The following is a 22,961-nucleotide window of genomic DNA, read 5'->3' on the forward strand; positions in this document are numbered from 1 at the left end:
CTTCCATGCATGATTAGCTCTCCCTGTTAGCTGTTCTCCCGGAATCACATATCCTGTTTTTGCATTGCTTGAGTCAAATTCTAACTGTGTTATTGTCAATATCCTGTTTGCTTTTTGGCTCTGGTCAGGCCTGTGAGCCTTTGAGCTCTGTATACAACTCCTTCAAATCCATTAGGCGAATCCGCTGTGAGCCAGAACAAGAGGATTTCATTAAAACTTCAGCGATAGCCTTCATATCAACAGCAAAATGAGGAACGGAGGAAACATGGTGTCCAAAACAAAATCCTTAGAATTATTAAATTTGTCAAACTAATAGCTGCAGTGTGATCAATGGAAGCCCTCCGATAGTTGGACAGAGTTTCACTGGTCTACACTACATTATTGTGAAGGTATTACATTTTATTTCTAATTAAAATCCATTCAAATTAGCATGTTGTCTACCTTATACGGATGGGAAAGAGGCATCGAAAACCATGTCACTCTAATTAGAAAACAGCTCAGAAAGACATTTATTCACTGTAGCAGTTCTACGTTAACACGCGCAGGTCAAATAACAATGGAGTTATAAAAGACTTTGTGGTTTTATTCATAACTTTCTGTGACCGGTTTGCAGCTCGATCTTCTATATTGACCAGTCCAAGTGTCTTTGGGGAAGATACCAGACCCAAGTTTCTCCCAAAGATGTGTGAGCACAAATGTAATGGATCATTTAAAGCCACTGACAGTATTAAAGCATTGTCATCTGCTATTTCCCACTTAAAAACTTTTAAAGTAGTTTGACTACATATTCTAGAATTAATCCAAAGTGGCTGAGATTCAGTAGGGGACGTATATATCTGTCAAGCAGCCCGATCCAAAATTTTTCTCAACTACAACAAGATTCCATCGATGTGATTTTTCAAAGCCGGCACGGTTCTCAAATCTCCGGCTAAGTTTGAAGTGTGTGACCGCACGTGCACGTCCCCGACCGTCCTCACTGCGCGGAGGGCAACGCCGGACCAAACCCCAGACTGTGGCGATTAGTACTGCTGACCACACACACACATCGCTGCACACATGAAGGCTATAAAAAAAAAACTTTGGAGACTTCCATCTTCTCTCTTTTCTGTCTTGTTTGCGCTCAACATGGAATCAATTTTACAAGAAACAAGATCCATGTTTTTAATCTGGGCAGAAGCGTCACCGGAGGGGCTTCCCCCTCTCTCTTCCTTTAAACGTCATGCTGGGAGGGAAATTGTACAAGTCGGGCTTTGTGCCGCTAACATTAAGATCCTCCTAAGTCATTACAAAATCGTAGCCACTCTTTATTTTGGAGATGAAAAGGGGGTTCCTTCTTTTCTACCCAGAGTGAATAATGTGTTCAATTTGAGCTTGAATGAAGAAAAGAGGGGATTTGCCACATTGTGGTTACATCATTGATTGTCTCTGATATGGACAATAGTTGCTCATTCTGTGGAAATCACTGTTCATTACGTCACCCTGGCTTTTTGGTTGTGTAATCAAGTCCCTTTTTGTTCCGTGTGTTTATCTCACTTTCAGCACGTTGACGTCTTCCAGGTGACTTTGTAATGACGCCAGACTTCACCAAACTCACTGGAACATTTTGGACATGATGCGTTTGTTTGTCGATGCTGTACTCCTGTTGAACTCCCTTCTTCATTACAGCCTCACAGCATGGCTTTGAGGCTGATGCTGGTTTTCTTGTCTTTCGATGCAGCATCACCGATATCTCAGCTCGGTCTCAGTGTTGTGTTGTGTTGTGACTGCTTCTCTCAGGACTTTTTTTTTTCTTTCTTTCTTTTTTTAAATCAAAGTTTTCTTTGAGATTTTTACAATTTGCTTGGTGGTTTGGCGGGCTTGAAACCTCTTGCAAGGCCGGTTTTGGCCAAAGGCCTTATGTTTGACTGGTCCACAGATTAGAGAAAGTAACTGTTGGAACAACATGGACCAACAGGAGATTTTGACTGTAAAAAAATAATTCCCTAAACCACTGAAGACTTCTTCAGGATGGGTAAAAAAAAACAGCAAGATCTCACTGCTAATGATTCTTTTTCTTTACAGATGATTTCTGGTCACAGTTCTTGAAAATGTAATGTAAATAAATGACAGTTTGCGGGCGATTTCTTGGTGGCCCCGTTTTCCAGAGTTGAGAAGACCCAGAGTGAGACGAGGACCACATGAGCTCATGCTTTTGGATTTTTTGGGGGGAGATACCACCAAAGAGAGAGAGACGAAGTCACTGAGTGGATTCAGTTGTAATGTTCGTCCCGCCGAGCTGCTTCATGAGGGCTGTAATTAAGGGCGTTGCGGTTTTCCCGCCGCAGAACGCCTCATGTATCTGACAGACACAGAGATCAATGCCACAGACCCCGGGAGTCATGTTCTGTCATTTATCAGAGGAGAGCGGCTGTCTTTGTTCCTAACTGTACCTTTCCTTTGAAAAATAGACTTTCCAGCCATGGAAAACTTAGAGAATGAACCAAAACAGAACAATGATTCCAATGTCTATCACCAACAATGCTATAATAGTAAGTAATGTCTCATAACTGATGTCAGAGTTGAAGGGCATTCTGTCTCACGTCTTCCCCCCGTTATAAAGCTCTTGCCTATTTGGGATCATTGTCATGTTGGAAAGCTTGTGTTTGAGGTCACCTCGGCGCAGCTGCCATATCTGTTGTCTCATAAGCTTAAACGCTCCAAATGATGATACTATTTTGACTCGTGTGACATTGTGGTGGTATTTCACAGGCTGTACTCGGCTCTGCATCGCAGCCTATATCCCAGGATTGCCTTTAAATAGTGTTGGGAGACTGCGATGCAACGTATATATATATATATATATATATATATATATATATATATATATATATATATATATATATATATATATATATATATATATATATATATTTCTGTATATATAAAACCACATGTCCCACAACCTCAGTCTGTGTATCAGCACTTTGTCAAGTCAGCTCTGTCCCTCATTAAGTTCTTAGCACATCCACTGATGTAAGTTCTGGCATCAGAGCCACCATAACTCATCTCGAGTAAACCAAACGTACACGACGTGGAATTACGGCTGACAGGTTTTATATCTCACCTGCGCTCGGAGCTTGTGTGCGCACTGCGTCCGTTGGCTTAGCAGGTCGTTTGTCCACTTGTGTCCTATCAAAGGAATAAATGGGAGGATTAGGCCTGCTGCCATTACAGCGCTTGGCAAAGCTCGGTCCGTCTAACGGGTCCCTTTCCAGATCCTACGCTCAGCCAGGAATGATAGGGCCTAAATAGTTCAAACCGGCACTGTGTAAGTGCTCCAGTGTGCCATTCTAGATTTATTCCTTTTCGGTCTTGATCTTCCGTTTAATACCAACATCATGCGTGCTCAGGAATGCATTCAAAACGGCTGATTTATTGCTTGTGTAAGGTTAGTGCTTCTAGGCTCGTTGCCAGTCGACTGGTGTGCCTGCAAACTCCTGTAGATTTACTGACAGTTCTCCAGAAATGTCCCTGAACCACTACTGACTGTCTCGTGCCCCACGTTCACTCAGCAGAGCGCGCTCCATGCGCCGGGCTTTCATCTGCACTTGCTGTGGTTTCTTGTGTTTTTCTTGAGCCCATAAAATAATAATTGGCTCTTTTTTTTTTCTTTTCTTTTTTTCCCCCAGCAGATATGGCTCAGATATTTCCAGCAATAGCTGAAAATTATATAAAGAGTTAATTGAAGGGTCTCCGGTCTAATGTGACTTTCTCTCTCTCTGTTCTTGCTCCCCAGCGTCAGGCTGTCTGGGATGCTGATCTGAAGGCTGTGCGAGGTGGGAGCTCTGTGGGACAGACGGGCCTGCTGCTGGGCGACTCCCTCTTCTCCAAAGAGCTGGAGAACATGGGCAAACAGCTCGCCGGTAGGCAGCTCTCTGCATATTTGTGCGTTTTATATGTGTCTGCCTCTTTGTTGTCGACGTTTGGGTTCAGACTTTATTCATCCAGCGTGGCCAGCTCCCTTTGAGTCACTGTTTTAATAAAAATGTTAATATATGAAAGCATGTGAAAGTTAAAGCGACAATAAACGAGACGTCCTGTGAAGTCTTTAAATAATGAATTTTAAAGTGAGTAGATTTCTGTGATGCTACTGCTTGGTGCATTTGAAGCAAGCGTCGTCTCCTGCTCTGTGTAGTTTATCTCTGTTGTTTCGTTCCTGGTTCCTCTTGCTATCTTCAGGTCAGAAATAAGTTTCTTTCAAGGACGGAGGGCCGACGACTGACGCCTCCCTCACGCAGAAGCGAGGACCACTGATAACACAGGACGCTGTTAACGTGACATTTGTGCAGCAATATTTTGCTGAACTTGAACTAACCAGTTGTTAGACGACCTCAGTTCGTGTGTCACAGCAAGTAATGGATATTTCATTTAATGAGTTGCTTTATTTTCAGCAAAAAGTTCAGTAAATTGCCTGATCCTGAGCAAAGATCAAAAGAATCACCCAGTCAGAGAAATCATTGAAAAAGAGTTCTATCTTTTCTGAGCAGCCTTATATCTTGCAGTATCGAGTGGTTCTTATTAAAACGTCTGCCTGCGAGCATCAGGGGCAACTCGCCTACAGGCGATGAGCGTCTGTGTACGTTTTAACGAGGAATTGTGTGTGTGGCTCAGATGAGATACTCCTTTTTTTCACACACAAACATACACACTTTTTCAACTTTAAAGAGTCAGGTTCAGATATCACCTAATGAGCAGGAAGCAGAGCGTCCAGCCAAAGAATGTGTCTGCTTCGGGTTAATTAAAAACTAATCTTCTGAGTAAAATATCTTATGACGAAATATAAAAACAAATTCATTTCTCCGTGGCAGACATGTATGGCAGCTCCGGCAGTGACGTACTGGATCGATAACTCACTGCTGAGTCATGTGAAGTGGACTGAAGCCTTAATTTGCTGCAGACTTCATGACAGCATGAAGTCTCTTCAGCTATTTGGAAATAATTATTCTCTTCACAGTCTGAGGCTCATCTTTGATATACATATATGTGACTTCTGAGTGGCTCAGGCGCTGCTTTCGTTGTCATGAAGATCAAGTGCGTGTTGGCTTATGAAGGAGACGAAAGTCTGGAGCGAAGGCCGGAGCCAGCGCCGCCGTTTAGCATCGTGTGTCACACACTTGCTTGTTTATGTACGTCTCACACACTGTCTGACAGCAGCGCTGTGTGTGTAAGGCCTTGCCTTGAAGCATATTGATCCCATAATGTGACCTTATTCCAGTGTCGGCCGTCAGTAGTCCCAGCTGGAGGGACTTTCTCTGCTCATCAACACACTGATCGTCCGCAGAGCAAAACAGCATGTTTGTTTTATTTCCGAGGCGGCAGACGAAGAGAACTATTTGTCTTAATCGTACACAAACGTTGGCCCGGGAGGGCTTCAGATGGCATTGATTTCTAGCTGTTTTACGGTGCGTTATTGAATATTCAGGCTGAGCGTTTCCCAGCAAGCGTTTCATTGACAAGCAGAAGTCTTTCAGAGCTTTATTAGTTGCTAACACTTCACTGCTTACAAGCTGAGTGTGATGAGAAAGTTAATGCAGTCCGGCTTCATCTTAGCATTTTTCAGTCTCTCTGTCATGTTTGCTCATTTTTTTCCATAACAAGCTATGCAACAGGTGGTGGAGGCAGCAGAGAGCACGATAAACATGATAAACCAGAAATAATCTGTACAAAGAAAAGAATCATTTGGAGTGAGGTTTTGCTCTCTCTGGTGTTTATCCATCTTCTTCAGGGTTTTAGCGGACAAAAGTCATTTTTCAGTCAAAGCCTCCTGTTGTCCACGATTTGAAACGGCTATTTTCTCTAATCTCTAGACCAGCCAAACATAAGGCCTTTGGCTGAAAACCGGCCCGCAAGAGGTTTCAAGCCTGCCAAACCCACAAGCAAATTGCAAAAATGTCAAAGAAACACTTTAACATTAACCATCTTCAGAAGAAACCAAGCGATGAGGTTTATTGTGTTTCTTCCTCCGACATGGGCCGTCACTGACAGCGTGTCTCAGTCCTGCGATGGATGGAAGCAGCACCTCCTGTAATTATCACCCTGCAGACGAATGACATGTCATTAGGCTGCTTGTTTATTTTCAGAGCAGGGACCCGATGAAGATCGCGCGACTTCTGGACGATTGTCCTCCATGCCCTCTTCTCTTCCCTCCACGTGCAGCTGCTTCTTGATCAAAACGCTTTAATAGATTAGATCTGTTTCTGTTTCTTCCTGTCTCCCACTCTGTCCTTCTCTGTCTCACTTTTCCACCCTCTCTTTTATCCCTCAAATTTTGGATCAAAGCTGGAGACGGTATAGATTTTTTTGATGTCTTTGATCTGTGGGAGCTGTCGTTCGGCATCAGCGTCTCGCTGCGCTCAAGACAGTCAGCTGTGCAGGATTTGAAAACAAAACTGCGTCTAATTGGCTACTCTTAAAAGCCAGGAAGCCAACGGAGGCAAGTAGTTTACAATAAATGAATTCATGAGTGCGGGGAAGTGTTTTTGGAAGGAAACATGCGGTGTTAATCATTTTCTTGGTAAATAACTTGAGATGAAAATATCCACTCTATGGACACGGATTACTAATAAACGCATCCTGTTTACGGCACAATATCACAGCGGCGCCGGTGACAGCGGCCGGCGCGTGGGTTTTATGAGAGATCATGATGTGGGAAGCTTCACCTTTCACCATTTTTCCATGGTATTTATTTCACTGCTGATTTAGTATCGACTTTTATGGATACAAACTAGGTTTTTTTTTTAATGCCCCCTAGCAACCATATAACAATGCGTTTCTTTATGGCGTGCAAAATGTATGTGCAGCGATCTCACGTCTGCCAGAAAACCGACGTCATGATCTCCTCACCGCAGTCTACAGAGTTCATTATCTTACAGCCGTTTGTCAGAATCACACGAGAAAACGCCAAGACGTCGCTCGTACCTTCGTATTCCTCCCTCATTATTGAGAATTATGATGTGCAGGATGTGTTGGGGTTAAAGCAGCGCAGGCGAGATGTCGTGCTTGGAAAAGACACGAAGCAGAAATGTGCTCTGCGTTGCATCGCGCTATAAATGTCGACATGTAGAAAATCGGGGCAGCTTCGGCGCAGGAAAGGCAATTCAATTATGTCAGTTGGAAAGAAATGTGTTTTTTTTTGTCCCCAAAGGATGCAAAAACGGTCTGGAGTACATTTAAAGCTAAATCTTCTGAGTTGAATGACCTGAAGCTAAATTTGGCTGTTTTGCACACTAAAATTAGTCTTTTTCTGAAAATTCGAACACATGTTTCCTGTTTTCTAATAGAAAAAAAAAGCATTGTTTACATGAGATCAAAGCAGCACTTGCACTAAAAACAAGGAAGTCAAAGTTTGTCAAATACTTGTCACGCCTCTCTTTGTGTTTATGTCGCTGAGATATTTTTCCAGAGATGCTCGCCTCCAGTGAGTCATCCTTGAAATTATGCTCCTCAAATGATAACTCCCAGACTTGTTTGTTGAATACTTATTGCCAAGTTTTGGAACAAAAGCATAAAACATGGAAAAAATGACCCAGATGTTGGCTGCACCGTCCACTTTTACAAACAGAAAAATGTTTTTGAGGCGACCAGACCTGCAAACAAACGTGTTTTTGTCAGGAACCGGGGGAAGAAAATACGACCGTTCTGTACCTACTGTGTATCAACTCGGGGCTTTTTTTTTTCTCTGACACAGGAAGCTGCGTACGCCACAGTTTACAAGGTCTATAAATATTGTCATCATTGCCCAGAAGAAGGATTAAACTAAGCTGTCTCGCCCACTTTAATGCTCGGTAAAGTTTGTGAATCATCCGTCTGGTAGGACGTACGCGAGACGTGCAGAGCGGCCTCTGAATAATCATAAAAAACTGCTTGTGACTTATTGTTGGGAATTTTGGAAGTCCATTAAGGAGAATTGACTTGGTTTGATGTTACAAGAAACTTTTTTGTCTATTAATGGATGGATGGAGTACTGTGACATATTTGTCTCTCTTTTTCTGCAGAGGTTGAGAAGGACCTCGCCAAGCTCGCAGAAGTAGGAAAGTTGACGAGCCGGACCTCCAACAATCCGCACAGCAGCCTGCTCCACACCCCCCTACGGCACAGAACCCTCCCCGACACGCTCCCTCTGCCCAGCCTCCTCTCCTCGCGGCCGCAGTCTCCGGCCGGCGGCCTCACGGGGAAGCCCTGCGGCGTTGGCCTCCCGCTGCTCAGCCCCAAGCCCACCTCGCTGGTCACGGGCCGGACTCAGTCTCCCAGCAACCCCGGGAGCAGGACTCAGACCCCGAGGACCCCCAGCAGACCCCTGACCCCCAATAGCTTACTGTCCCGCTCCAGCTTTAACCCCGGGTCCCATAAAGAGGTGACCTTCAGGAGGTCGCGGAGCCGCCCGGTGACGCCCACCAGTCAGCCGACTCACCCCCGCCCGCTGCTCACCCCGCCGGGACTCAGCACCACAGACAGCCTCGGTGCCAGCCTTCGAGCCTATCTCTCCGAGGTGAGGCTTTATCAGGAGAGACGGCGGAATCCGTATTTCCAAGAGTGGAAATAAGAAAATCAACCTTTTTCTGTGGCCATGATCCAACAATCCACATATCACATATCATCCGAGAAAACGATCAAGTACAGCCATAAATCTGCCATAAACTTAAGGTCATGAACAAGAAAATAACTTTAAAGCTTCGTCGTAACGTGTCGGGGTGGTGAGAACGAACCTAGTAGGCAAAGCTCTGCGTGGAACACGAGCGCCTTTACACCGAGAGATTAGGAGCGAGAGCACCAGAACACACAGTATCACACATGTGCGCGTCGCTCGCAGACGCACAACGCTTCGTGTGGGGTTTCGCCGGAGAGTCGTGGAGGTCTGTACAGTAGGATGTCATTTCAGGGCGGAAAAATGAGTCTGGCATGAGAGGGGCGGCCTTCAGTGGGATTTCTTTCTTACACTCCTTTCATGATCTACTTAACAGCGGCGCTGTTAAATATGAGCCTTTTTTTTTTTTTTTTTGAAGGTGTTATTAATGGTGGGCAGGAATTTTACAGTCCCTTTGTATGCTCTTTGACAGTTACGCCAGTTGACACCTAGTGACATTAACCAAAACACTCGTGCACCCGGGCTGCTTTTATTGAGGCCACCTGGTTCCACATGGAGAGGTTGAAGTTAGGCCTGGTGAGAAAGCGAAGAAATCCCCAACCTCTTAAAGCACTGGCGGAACTGGAAAGAACTTATATACAGATTCATTTTCTTGTCTTTTTTTGCGATTTAAAATTTTTACAGGGACATTGGGATCACTTATATTTGGCCTTGGACTTTTAAGAATCCACATATTATATTTTACCATTTAGGTTTTTTTTTGTCCTTCACTGGAGTTAAAAGTTCTACCAACAGTTTATTATGTTTAAATTGGTGAATGTTTGTATCCCACTTTGTTGGAGATGAACTATTAATATTTTCATGTGAGGCAGTCCTGCTCGCCACTAAATTACCACACAGCCTGTTTCTGAATATGTTACAGACTTATAGGTTCAGACTTTTATAATGACACAGTGGAACAACAAACTAACTGCTGAATACAGAAATTAAAAATATCTTTCTTAACCTTATTTTTTTTTAAATAAATCTGTCATCCACTCAAAGTATAAAGTATTACCTTTTTGCATCACTTCTGATCTGGTGTGTTCTGCTTTCTCCGTTTCAGGATGAGTTTTACCAGCAGTTACAGGCCATCAGGCAGCCTTGGCATATTCCCAGCGACACGGACAGTGACATCCTGGAACCTCCTGAACAGGATAAGAGTGAGTCACCGCTTCTTTTTAGAACTCTCTCACGTTGTTTATCGTGATGCGATTCGGGCTCCCGGTACAGACGAGAGCAAACCTTCCCAGTTTTATCAAAGCGGCGAAAAGTTCATCGTGTCCTCTCAGCTGAGCCGAAGGCTTCACTAATGGATTTACCTTCCCAGAGCTTTTTAATCTGTGCGAGATGTGAGGTTCGTTTTCATTACAGTAATGCCACTTCGCCATAGTGAGTTACGACCAATAAAGTGGCACTCGAAAAATATTCCTTGTAAAATTCTGAAATGGAGCGCAAGAGAGAGCTGACATGCAAAAAAAAAAAAAAAAAATTAAGTCCCATATTCCACCGCTGGGTAAAATCTTGGAGGGATTCTGAGTTGAGGGAATATTGTTCTGTAAAATTTTCTTTCCTGGCATCAAGTGAGAGATATATCTCAATCAAGATCCAGTCGATAGACAAGAACGGTTCTTGCCTAAAAGTCATAAATCCAGCTGTAGTGATGTTTCTGGCCGGGAGACGGTCCTGCAGATTTTCTCTGGCTTTGAACTTGACAGAATTAGAACGGACCTCCTCGAACGCCGCCGGCCGTAAATCAGATGAACGTATGCGGCGGTACGGCCTGATGGTCAGGTGCCAGAGTGAGGCTAAGTAATTCTCAATTTACTGTGATCTGCTAGGAACTGTCAAGTTAATGCTCCCGTAACCTTAGTTAACATTAGTGAGAATTTATGAGAGCAGCGCTTTCAAATACGACTGTAAAAGAGACGGTTGTAGAGCCATCATGGAAAAATCTGGAAAACAAACGAAGGATTTTCTATTCTTAAAGCGTTAAAACCATAATACCTGTCAAGTAAAGCCATCAGTACAAGAGGTGTAATACTGCAAAATAAGATGAACCCACTAGGTCTGGTACTGCAGATAGAAAGAAGTAAATCAAACAAAAAAAGCCAAACAGAGAAGAGGGAAGAGTTATAATTATTTCCAGTGGAAGTTGACACAAAATTGTGTGGAACATATGACAAGTCTTCTTGCAGCTATCTGGCAAACGCAACAAATCTGCAACACAGATTTACAACCTCCAAAGTTAATATATAAATGAGTCCACGAGGGATGTCGGCCATGAATCTTAAATGTGTTTTGAGGAAACAAAGAATCAGCGTGAGCTGCTCAAAATGAAAATGAAGTGCACGTTGGACCTGGAATGACGGCGATCACTGATGTTATGAAACCGGAATTTGACTCAAATAAAACGATCAGGCCGGCGAGCGGCCCGTCACATCGTCACGAAACATTTCTGACAACTTTCCCCCGGAGGGTCGTTGTTTTTCCAAATGTGGATCTTGCACAATAAACAGACAGATTTTCCTAATAGCCCCCCCGGGGGCTTTGCTCTAAGCCTTGGCAGCGGCGGCGGCGTGTCGAGAAAGGATGTGAGCCGCGCATTGAATTCGACGTGGCTCAAACGGGGGGAAAAGAGAGGCTCACTGGAGAAAAGAGACCCAACAGCCCACAAGACGTGACAAAGCACTTTCTGGCGTGAGAGCGGGCCTGTTCAGTGTGTGTGTGTGTGTGTGTGTGTGTGAGTGATAGTATTAGTCAGGGTAAGACATTGAAATTGTTTTCTCAGAGCACTTTTGGTCCGTTAATCAGATCTTTCTGGTTCCGTGTAATCTTTCAACCTAAGAAATGCTGCAGTGAAAAGGCATGCTGGCAGCCGCATCCTCACTCTGCGCCATTGCATTTCAAAAACAATCATCCACGCTAAAAAAACAACAGTCGAGAAGAGTTTCTGTTACCTATTTTATGAGAATATTTTCAGATAAGTGAAGATCTGAGAAAAATCCAAATTGGAAAATTTAAATCGCCCATTTGTTTCCGTAACTTTTGGGTTCATGGTGTCATTTCTTCCACTGTCGCTGTGGTTAAGGTCACGATAGCAACTCAGAATCTCACAAACTAACACCAAGTTCGTTCAGAGCAGGAGATGCTTTCCCAGCATGCCTGATAGTTTTGAACTAAAAGATGTTTTACTGAAATACACACTTGAGAATTCAAAGTTATTTAAATGTTATGAAGTCAAATTCTTGCGCAAAATCAGTATAATGAAACAAACATGAAACTTCATATTACTGGGAAAATGCAGCATCCAGGAGAAAATGATTTGCAGCATTAGATCTTTCAAACGACATTCTTTCTTGATGTTATCTGAATTCGATTAAGATAAGTTAAAGTAGATGAATAGATCCTAAAATACCCGCATCCCATCTCCAGCATCATGTCACACAACAAGCCTGGTTGTTCCCAGAACTTCACATTTAGCTGTTCTGCGTACATGTGTGTGTTTCATTTGTCTGTTTTTGTTCTACATATTTCAACTGAGTTTGGACAACTTTATTTATCCCTGATGGGTGAATCTTTTTTTTTTTTTATCAATCACTGCACTAACAAAATTCAAATGTTAGAATATTGGGACTGAATTGAAAGCATGAGGAAGTTAATATTGGATCAGAGATAAATGGTAAATATAATAACCGGGAAAGTCTGTGAATGATGTGATCTGAAGTAGCGTGTTACTGTAGCGTCAATAATTCTGACAGGCGGAATAACTCAAACAGATTAAATTAACATTTTTGCGCCTCCTTTTTACCTCTAGCTATTTCATGTATAATCAGTGAAGGAGTCTGTACACTATTAGATTATCATGCACATATGGAGCTCAGGTTAGCTTCTCAGTAACTTATTTCTTTCTTTATTGCAGTATTTCCATTCAAGAACTATTTTTTTAGTAGTTTTTCAAACATTGTTTAGCAAAATAATGAAGTTATTCCACTCAGCTTGACATATTTCTGTATTCCTTCTTCCTTCAGGTGGATCACGAGATGCCAATAAAAGATCTGTGTTTTCAGGTGAGAAGCCTCACACCCTAAAAAAAAAAAAAAAAAAAAAAAAAAAGCTAGAAAACTCAAACAGCGTTTGTTTTGCGCCGTTTGTTTAATTGTGCTGCCCCCGTGTCTGCGAGCGGCCTCATTTGCAGCGCCGCACGGCGCAGTCCAAACAGCCACCAGTGACGCACTGTCCAGGCCTCCTTCATTTATGGTCCGTTCAGATGCCGTCACGGGCTAAATGGAGGGCGCAGCGGCTCCGGGCTGTGATTGGTGGAGGCCGCGTGTGAGTGTGTGTGTGTGTGTGTGTGTGGAGACCAGAACAGCGTTGCCCAGTTCCATTAAGTCACGTTGGTTCTGAGTTTACACGCGGCAGACAGCGGCAGCTCTCAGCGTCAACATTTGGGAGAAGGAGAAAGCCTGTCTGGTTTGAGGTCGTCTGCGGTTCTCCTTCTTGTGGCTCCAGAGGTGCCCACAGTTCCCAGCGTCAGTGTGCCAGTCTGGAGACAGATCTGAGAGCTCGCCGCCGCCGCCGCCGCTGCTTGGCTATCAGAGAGGCCAAAGTGTTGCCACGGCAACCAAACTCAAACCCTCGAACTGTGAAATATGGTCAGTGGAACCTCCAGCGGGCAGTAACAAGCCTCATTTTCCACCTCGTGTTTGTCCATGACATGTTCAAATATTAAACGGCCGCTTCACGGTAATTGCCTCGGTTATTATTCTTATTAGTGGTCGAATGCGTCTGATTTTGGTTTCTAAGAGACTGATGTTTTTGTCTGTCATTCTCCGCAGGCCTATAGTGATGAAGACCAGAGACATCCAGCCAATCAAACTAATATGCAAAACCACTGGACATTTTGGATATGTGTGTATACAGACACTTATTTTTTTAATTCATATGAATGAAAAGAATGATTCTATACTTTTTTCACTGATATTTCTTAGAGATTGTACTGTAACTCTATGAAAAAACATGAAAAAAACGACTTCAGAGTATGGATTATGCCATTTATTTTTGTTTGCTCTATAGCATGCGACTGAACCTAAGGAAAACAGATGCATTTTGTTGTTGATAGACTCTCTTTTCTAGGCCTAGTGAATATTCACATTGTGAGGGCAGCACACCCGTATTAGGAAAGTGTTTATTGACATGCACTGTTAAAAGATTTAGTGAATTTCTAAGGTAGCAACTACGCAAGTTATGGAGGGAAAACATGGAATGCTGTTATAATAATTAAAATGATTTGGTGCACACAGTCCTGATTCTGTTCTTCTGGATCCCATCCTCACCTGATTTGAACCTGAACGGATGCAAGGTGCTGGATATATCCTAACCGGTGTGTGCGTGTGTGTTTGTGTGTGTTGAAATGTGCTCTTTAATTGAAGTCCGCACACTTTCTTCTGTCATGACAACGTTCTGTCGTCTGCTCCGAAAACATCAACCGTCCAACTTTGTGTTTCTTCCTCAAATCGACTTGCTGACAGAGACGTAGACGTTCGTCCCGACCTTGACGACACAGCCTGTGTGTGTGTGTGTGTGTGTGTGTTTGCCTGGGTGCATGTTGGTTAAACTGTGGTTGTCTGAGCATCGCATGGGCAACATCAGACACACACACACACACTACGGGCACTGCCTGCAGTGTGACACACTGAGTTTTGCGGTGAGGTGCGGCCCGCCGTGCCAGCGCCTCTAGACTGTCCCTCGGGATGTGGTCACCGAGCGCCTCACATCTCCAGTCTCATTTCATTAAGGCTGATTCCTGTAAACGGGATGTGTGAGGAGACTAATCACTCAAAACCCCGTCCTGTAAAACATGGTATGCGGATTTATGCCCCTTGTGTTTTCGCACATTGTGTGCACGCTGGGAAGGGATGAAGGGATGTGGTTTCGGGAGATCTGTGGAAGGATTTCAGGACATGGCATAATTGAGCCACAGTGGAGCCTGGATACAATCTTTACAAGACTCTAAAAGAACGTTTTCCTGTCAAAAGAGGGACAACGTCTCGCATTGCATATTAGAATTTCCATATTTAATATTCCATTTTTGCAGAGTTGGACGGTGATTGCCATCTGTTCTTGTTCCACGGATCACCGCTGTGCTGACTCCTTTTATTCTATCAATATTTTCTCAGAGTTCATGTGTCACCTTTGCTTGCTTGACTTGGTGTGTGAGCCAAATATCAAGGTTTGAGGACTAATGGTAGACTAAGAATTCAATTACTGCCAACGAGTTCACACAAATCAGCAATCAAACTGTTTTGATGTCAGGTCGACCATCTATAATTACTTCACATGATTCAGGCGGGTTTCCAGTTTGTTGCAATCAAACACTCACATTCACCCTCACATTCACCCATACAGGCAATTTAAAGTCCCCAATTAATTTAAAGGTTTTCTGGACTGAAAGAAAAGAAAGCCTCCAAATTGATGAGAGCGTCTAACCGCTACGCCGCTGTGGGCTCTCCGTTATTTTATCTGATTGTGTTTGATCATGTTTCTGATTTCAGCTGTGTGCCTTCATCAACCAAAAAGATGGCTGCAAATTATATGCCACACATATATAGAATCCTTTCGGTGAAACTGCGGAATATCAGTTGCATATGTTGTGTCAGGAATCAGAGAGATCCGGTTTCATATCATTCATGGCATCTCTCTGGAGTCTGAAGCCCTCTCTATCTTTTTTATTTTTTTTTTTTGTAAGCGTGTGTGTGTGCTGTGCAGGCTTTCTGCACCAAGCCCCGTTCAAAGCAGCCGTGAGGGCCACCCAGGAATAGCTGCAGACGTTACTGCGCTCGCTGGGAGATCCCGACCACCGGCCAATGGTCAGCAGACTGACCCCGCTCTTAATTTACAACCGAACAAACCGGGACTTATCCTGACGTACAGCATAAATAAATCTATGGCGGATGGGAGGTATGCTTTGAAGGCGTATAAAGTCGGTATCACTCGCCGCTTGAAATGTTGTGAGATGTGGTGAGACGGTTCTATATGTGGAAAACTATCTCCCTGCCGCCCTCCCTCTCTCTCTCTCGCTCTCTCTGTGACTTTAATGGAAAAATGTCTTTAGCTATGTGCGTTACAAAAGCTCTAAGGTGCTATTTGGAAGAAAAAAGGCCTGTGACACTGGATAGGAACAGAAATGCTCTTCTTTTAAATGTTTTCTGCAGAGAAGCTCCATATATTAAAGCCTCCTTGTGAGGAGTCCTCAGCAAAATCACCCGGGGAGGTTTATGTGGCTCCTTTTTATGGCGACTGTAATTTAAAACATAATCAACAATCTGGGTTGTGTTTTCTCTGTTCATTGATGTGAATTGCCTGCCTGCCCTCACAAAACTAATGAAATCGACCTCCACTGATCTTTAACTGTTTACTTCTTGGAGTCTGTCATCAACAAGGGAGTATAACGAGCCGCCATTTGAAGCCAAGGTAGGAGTTTTTCCTTCACCAAAGCGTCCCACTCCCCACCCCCTTTGTTTTGCGGAATTTGTTGTCATAAACTGTCCGGGCCGCCATAAAAGTGAAAATAAACACTAAGAATCCGAACCATGTCATTGTTTTGCAGAGCATACGACGACTTAACGTCTTATTTACAACGCCGGCTGCTTCATTTTTGTACCCAGCTCTGGAAGGATCGGTGTTCTGTTACCGCATTCTGCAGGATGTGTTTTGTTCACTTCATGGCATCACGAGTTAGTCATGAATTAGAAACATAAAGGAGAAAATACTCAGCAGCCACCTCATCAGGCTTCCTTGTAGAATCTCGTGTGACCCAGTGGAACGTCTCACTAACATGTTCCTAAAATTCTGCCGCAGCAGTCATGAACTGGATGAAATAGAAACACACATTGCTCCTGCATGAACAGCACAGGCCGAATTTCATCTTTATGGACGACAGTGCTTCAGCTCGTGGAGGTGGCATCGTTGGGGAACAGCGACTGAAGACTGGGGAACCTCAAATGGAGCGGCCTGCACCTGAATCCCACAAAAAGCCTCTGGAATCAGGTGGGTCACCATGGAGACGCTCATCACTCTGGACCCCAGAACCTCAGTGAGCTGAGGGCCGGCCTCAAGAAGAGTGGGCTGACATGCCTCAGCAGACAATATGTTGACTTGTGAACAGCAGGAGACGTCATCGTTGAGCCATAATTGATGCTCAAGGGCACATAACCAGTGACACTGACATTTTTTCTTGTGGTGCACCCTCCATTTTTGTTGACTTTTGTTTCAATAAATTGTTTGAGGTGATTAAATTGCAGCTGCATTCTTCAACTTAAAAGCCCGACTTTTATAATATAATCACTGTCGCGTGAACTTTTTTGGTACTTTTTTCTAATTTTTTTAAAGAAACAGTTTAAATACAAGTCAAATCAATACTTTTACAATTGAAAAACGTTTTCATTTGTGTAGAAAACGGAGCACCTTAGTCAAACATGAAGTTATTACTATCTTCCACTTACAGCCATTTACAATTCTAATGTGAAGGATCCAACCCGGAAGTGGGAGTTTCCCACCTGAGTTTCCGGCCTCTCGCTTAAAAAAAGAAAATCATTTGTTGTTGTTTAATTGATTTAAAATGAAATAATTTCTTAATAAATTTGGCACTATGTAATGAAGATGGTAGAAATAATCTGAATTAAACTATGTTTGAATATAATGAGTTTGATTTCGCAGCTCTTCAATTAAACTATTAATTACTAAATCAGCTCCTCGTGCCCTGGTTTGCTCCGTGTGATTGTGTGTGTGAGGGACAGAACACACACCTGTTTGGCTTCCGTCAGAGAATCGATTCTCTGTAATCTACAGTTTTTGTTTGTCACTTCTTCTGAATAATGTTAGTTTGGCTCTAAGACACAAACTAGGTCTCAAATGGAAAAACCTGAACTGTTCCGGGGATTTCTGTCCGTGATGAAGGAGGCTCGGTCCAGGAAAACCACAGCTTGACGGTAAATCAGATTTACTGCTTTATTAGTTATTATAAATGTTGGTTCACATTTAAGCTTTGTGTGTTTCCACGAAGCTCAGACTGCTCCAACATATTTATCACCATAAAGGGAAGAACTCATCACAACTCTTAGATATTGGAATAAACTACATTTGGGGTTAATTTAGAGTTACCTTTCAGTCAGAATTGAACTAATCTGAATTAATATTCCCAAACTTTTTTTTTATCAGTGTTTTTGTATCCAACAAATCTCATCTTTTTAAAAGAAACTGTATTATATCTGCATTTGTTTAAAAGCTACCATGCTCTTTTACTTTTTTAATATAAATATTTTTGTCATCCCTGCTACTTCTACTGAAGACTTTAGTCATTTTTTTTTTCTGAATTGTGTTTATTGATCTTCCTTCAGCACTTAGAAGTAGAAATGGATCAATGTAGTAGTTGTAGTGTTTATAGTGTTTATCAATATCACACTTTGCCCACAGCAAGCCCAGTATTAATCGCTTTCTACAGAGGTTTTGTTTTGGGGATTTTTTTTCTCTGGTCGCTCTGGTTTCTAAATCCCAGAAACATGCCATGTAATATGGATGAATTAATGAAATATCATTCCTAACAACAGTACATTTACTTGTAGAACAGGCAGCACAACTATTATATCTGGCTTCAAATATTACAATTCCTAACTTTTGTTGTCAATAAGGTAGTTTTTTTGGGGGGTTTAGGTTAATTCTTGAACAGGTGAATTAATCATTGACCCCAACACTGCAAACCAGAGGAGATCCATCACTGCTGTGTGGATAACCGACTCTCTGAGATTTGGGTTGGCTTGTGGAGTGTTGCAGTGTGTGGATTAAACAAGTGCTGTGTAGTTTTTGACATTTTCATCTGTATACTATGACAGCTTATTGGCCTTCATTCTTGTACAGACATGTTTGATTAATAGTTTTTTTCCATATAAATTGAAGTGTCAATCTGAATTTTTATGATTAAATGACATGGAAATGATGCATCCGTTTTGGTGTTTGAAAGAAATGATCCTTGTGATCCAGTGAAACATCATGCATTTAATGTTGCTTCAAAGTGAATCCAGAAGGATTGCAGAGTGGAAGGGTGAATGGACGTCCTGTTGCGATCACTGGCTGTTTGTGAGGCTTTCCTGTCAAATCTCTGAACAGTCGCAGACTCCAAAGGAACTTCGAGTCGACTCTGCGCTGCGCTCAGGTTCAGTTGAGACCTCGGTGTGTGTGTGAGTGAGGACGGTAGTCTGGGCTGTCCTGTCTGTAGCTGCCTTTTCATTCTCTCTCACTAATTTATGGTTCTCCTCTCCGACCGTGACGTGGTCAGGGCTCCAGACACTTGGGGATCTTTTTGTGTATTGCACACTGGCAGGCGTCGTGGTGGGTAAGGCTCAGACCTGGATCAGATGACTCATCCACACTCGGTGTCTGTCTCTGCGTCCAGGGAGCCTTTGTCGCTGGAGTGCACGGATCTGGTTTTGTTCTTGCGTTGCACCGAGCGTTGGAAGTGTTTGCATTTGCTTGAGTGGATTGAAACCAAATCCTGTGGCAGACACACAAAAACACCATTAACCTGATCATACCTATTGTGAACGTGCTTTGTGTTATCGTCTGCTGAAGCGCCCTCGGGGTCCCGTGGAAGACTTTTCTCCAGAAACGCCAGCAGTCCCTCTGGGTCTTGGCTCTTGTGTACATATAATGTTGCAGTAAATTTATTAGTTCTGCACATTGGCCTTTACGCAAGCTGTGATTTATTACACATTCTCATGCTGCTTTATTGTAGTCGACTGCCAGCGAAGCTTTTTTTTTTTTTTTTTTGGCATTTTCACCCATTTATCAAAGCCTTCTCATGACTGGCTGAGTACAAAGCCATATTTCCTAGATTCACCTTTATTTTTCTCCTCTTTTTGTCATCATCCAGATGTTACACAGTCCATCTGTTTACACATACGTATTATTTTTGCCGTTTCCAGTCAGACGTGACCAGAAAAAAACGAATTCTCCGAGCAGATGCCTGCTGGAATCGTCTTCAAAGCCTCATCGTGTTTTGCCATTTCTTTTCTGAGTGGAGGAGATAAATATTTAGGATGTTAGAGGAAGAGATCTAGGCAAGCACGGGTAATCCTGATTGTATGAGGTGACGTGTAAACAAGTGTGTTGTGTATAATGAGGATTGACTATCTTTTCATTATCTTTTAAACATGTGTTAGTTTCTTCAGGCATATTTACGGCCATATCAAGTGCACTCCCACCATCAACCCATCAAAAGCCGTTGAACGAGCTCATTGTCACTGCTGAAATATTTATCCTGAATCTTTTGGCTTTCGCTTTAGAAAAATACACAGTTTTGGATTTGCTTTGATTTCCTTTCGTCTCTGATGAGTTCGTCAACACAAAAGCAATGATTGTTGTTAATGGTCAAAAGTGTAAATGTGGTACGTTGTAAAACAACGTTAAATCATTCGACTTGGCGGCGGAGGCCGTTTCTGGAGCGTTGTTATTGTATCGGCTCTCGGAGGGACAGTGAGCAGGGAGAAGGTGGAGCGGCGCTTTATGATGCCGGCCTGTTGGGAAGGGAGCAGCTGCCCCGCTCTGTAATCGCAAGTGGATATTCGACCACAGGAGGCAGGAAAAACGTCTGTAGTGATGCCAAAAGAAGTTTGATGGCTTTCAGATGCTTCATACCTGCTGCTCCATTTGTCCCTTCTGGACTCTGCAGCAACAGTGCCAAACATGCGGCCAAAACCAGCTCAGGAAGCGTTGCGATCCAATGTGGGACGAGACTGTGAGAGAGAAATATGAGGCCTTTTTTACACAACCGATTCTAATTTATATTTCTGGGATCACAGTAGCAGACATGACGCAACACCCGACCCGAGCCGATATAATGATTTAGAGGTGAAATCTCTGCACCTTCCTTATTGCTGAAGGAATATTAGCATCAACCAAACGACGTGGATTTCCCCAAAAATATGGTGAAATCCGAAAAACGCTGCAAATGGAAGTCATTTCAATTTGTTTTGTGCCAGGAGGATTCATTAAAGATGGCATCATGTTAAAAATGCTTTCGTTTTTCTTTGAATTGTTGCTCTTAAGGCTCTATGAAATGTTTGATAAAAGGCAAACAGTTTAAGAACTTAAGTGGGACCAATCTCAGTTGAACGCAATTAAAAAAACAAGAACATCCTGAATGTTGACATTTTATGCACTTTCTATAAATCTATGGTGAACTTGGAATTTCCTCAAGAAACAAAGGATTTCTGGAACCTTTAACATGTGTTTAGAGACTCATTGTTTGACTTGCATGCTGTTAGCAGCCAGCTAAATTTCATACGATCAATGCTGCTAATTGTGTTCAGTTCTGACCCTCTGTGCTTCTTCGTGACCTCTATTCTCACTGAAACAGTTCAACTCACAGCCAGCCAATTCAGGAACCACAGCTGCTTTTCAGTGAGAAATGACAATTGCTGTCTTCTTTGGTATTTTAATATTTTGCCTGTCATCCTGCGGCTTTACTGAATGCTTATCAGGTTGGTTTTGGTCCAAAGGCTGCACGTTTGTCTTCCATGATCTGAAGGAAAGTAAACCTTTTGAAGAAATTCTAGTATTAGTAAACCATTAAGAACAGTATATAATATCAATACTATGTATTGGCAATGATCCAGATGTTGGTGTTCATTTTTAAAAAAGTGCTATCGTTCCATCAGCTTCAGCTAAATACAGCTACGACAGGGTAACCCGGTTTTGTATCGTAGCATAATAAGTGGCAAAGAAGAGATGAATTGTCACAGAGTAACATTCAAAGTGTTTGTTCCGTTGCTTTCCAATCATCAAGATGACGCTGTTTCCCCTCACTGGAGCCGGACGCTGCCAAGACTGATCTCAATTTCCCAGCAGTGCATTGTGAAGAATTCAGGAGTGATATGTCACGATATGTGTGGGAGAAACTGCAGCGAGCAAGTCGCTGTTGTTGTGCTGGACTTTGTCATGATTTGGTTTGGATTGTGAGAGTTTCGAGATGCAAATAAGATGAATTTCCTGCAGTTTTTCAGCCTAATCGCTTTGGTTCTGGCTTTTCAGGAGACTTTCCATTTTTCTGGGTTTGCTTTTTTTTTTTTTTTTACGATTTTGAACCAAGAAAGATTGAATGGTGATCCCAGCTGGCTCCGCCGTTTCCCCCGGTGGACTTTCTAAACCTCATTTTTTTTATTTAGGGCTTTTTTCATCTCCAGGTTGTAAATGCAGTGTTTATCCAAACCGAGTACCTCTCAGTATGCATTCTGAACCGCAGCAACAAAAAGAACTTTTTAATGTCGGAGGGCTTCACAGCAGGTAGCCTACCTCAACTACCTCAACCACAGAAATGCGTCGCGGCCACACAGCGTTCAGGCTCCTAATAGGCCGAGACCACAGAGATTTAAAGCACTTGGTGAAGAAAACGGCACAATCTTGTAAGAGTCCGTAACCCACAGTGATCCATACAATATGTACTGGAGTGTAGGCATGCGGCTGACTTAATAATACATGATCTCACTGCTGTTGGCACGAGCGAGCAAGAAAGAGAAATAGATGCATCGGATGAGGGGGAGTGTGAGCTGAAACAATATCAGTGAGTATAGTGAATATGAGAGCTGATTTATATTGAGAATAACCATAAGGTTTGAAGACATGAAGTCCCATAACGTAAGAAGTATTGAGACTTAATCATTTACAACTTTTGAATATGTCCGCCTCCCTTTAGCTATTTTCCATGATGTCCCATTAATTCAATGCCTCATAAGGTTACGTTTACAACCTAAAGGAGGCCAGTTATCAAATTATCCCGTCCTCGGGGCGAATATCAGCCATAAACTGTTTTTATTACAAAGAAGATTGGTTCAAGATCAGATGCGGACTCCTGTGTACCGGCCGCTCCGATCGCTCTCCTCCTGTCCGACGGTTCCCATTACAGGCTCTGCGCTGAATCTTCCTGCTGTCTCCCGCGTCCTGTCGGTGGGGCAGAAGCTGCAGAACTCCCCCCTGAAAGTGCTTCAGCGTTTGGCTCGGTGGAGACGCGCTGCCAGTGGATGAATGAAGAGGCATCATTGATAACCAAACAGTTTTAGTGTTGCTCCATGACGTCAGTGACAAGCTAGCTCACACTTGGATCTGGTTTTATGAATACAGCACGTCGGCGTTTAATGGTCTTTTAAGCCAAAGCCAAACAATGAGGGGTTTGAGGTTGATACCAGTCGCTCTGATATATTTCCATGGAGCTGAGAGGTGCTTGGGACTTGCCAGCTGTTTTGAGGGA

General features: G+C 43.0%; 1 protein-coding gene across 1 annotated transcript in view; it reads left to right on the top strand.

Moving 5' to 3' along the window:
• The window catches only part of c9h8orf34 (chromosome 9 C8orf34 homolog), a 59,341-nt gene extending 45,385 nt beyond the window's left edge, over positions 1-13,956 (top strand). Inside the window, exons 11-15 of the mRNA XM_030099927.1 lie at positions 3,776-3,902; positions 8,034-8,527; positions 9,729-9,825; positions 12,694-12,732; positions 13,501-13,956. Of these exons, the coding sequence (XP_029955787.1) occupies positions 3,776-3,902; positions 8,034-8,527; positions 9,729-9,825; positions 12,694-12,732; positions 13,501-13,508 (765 nt within the window). The 3' untranslated portion in view covers positions 13,509-13,956. The remainder of the gene's footprint in view (positions 1-3,775; positions 3,903-8,033; positions 8,528-9,728; positions 9,826-12,693; positions 12,733-13,500) is intronic.
• Positions 13,957-22,961: the final 9,005 nt, after the last annotated feature.

The sequence above is a fragment of the Salarias fasciatus genome, chromosome 9 (assembly GCF_902148845.1).
Source record: "Salarias fasciatus chromosome 9, fSalaFa1.1, whole genome shotgun sequence".
NCBI classification, from domain to species: domain Eukaryota; kingdom Metazoa; phylum Chordata; class Actinopteri; order Blenniiformes; family Blenniidae; genus Salarias; species Salarias fasciatus.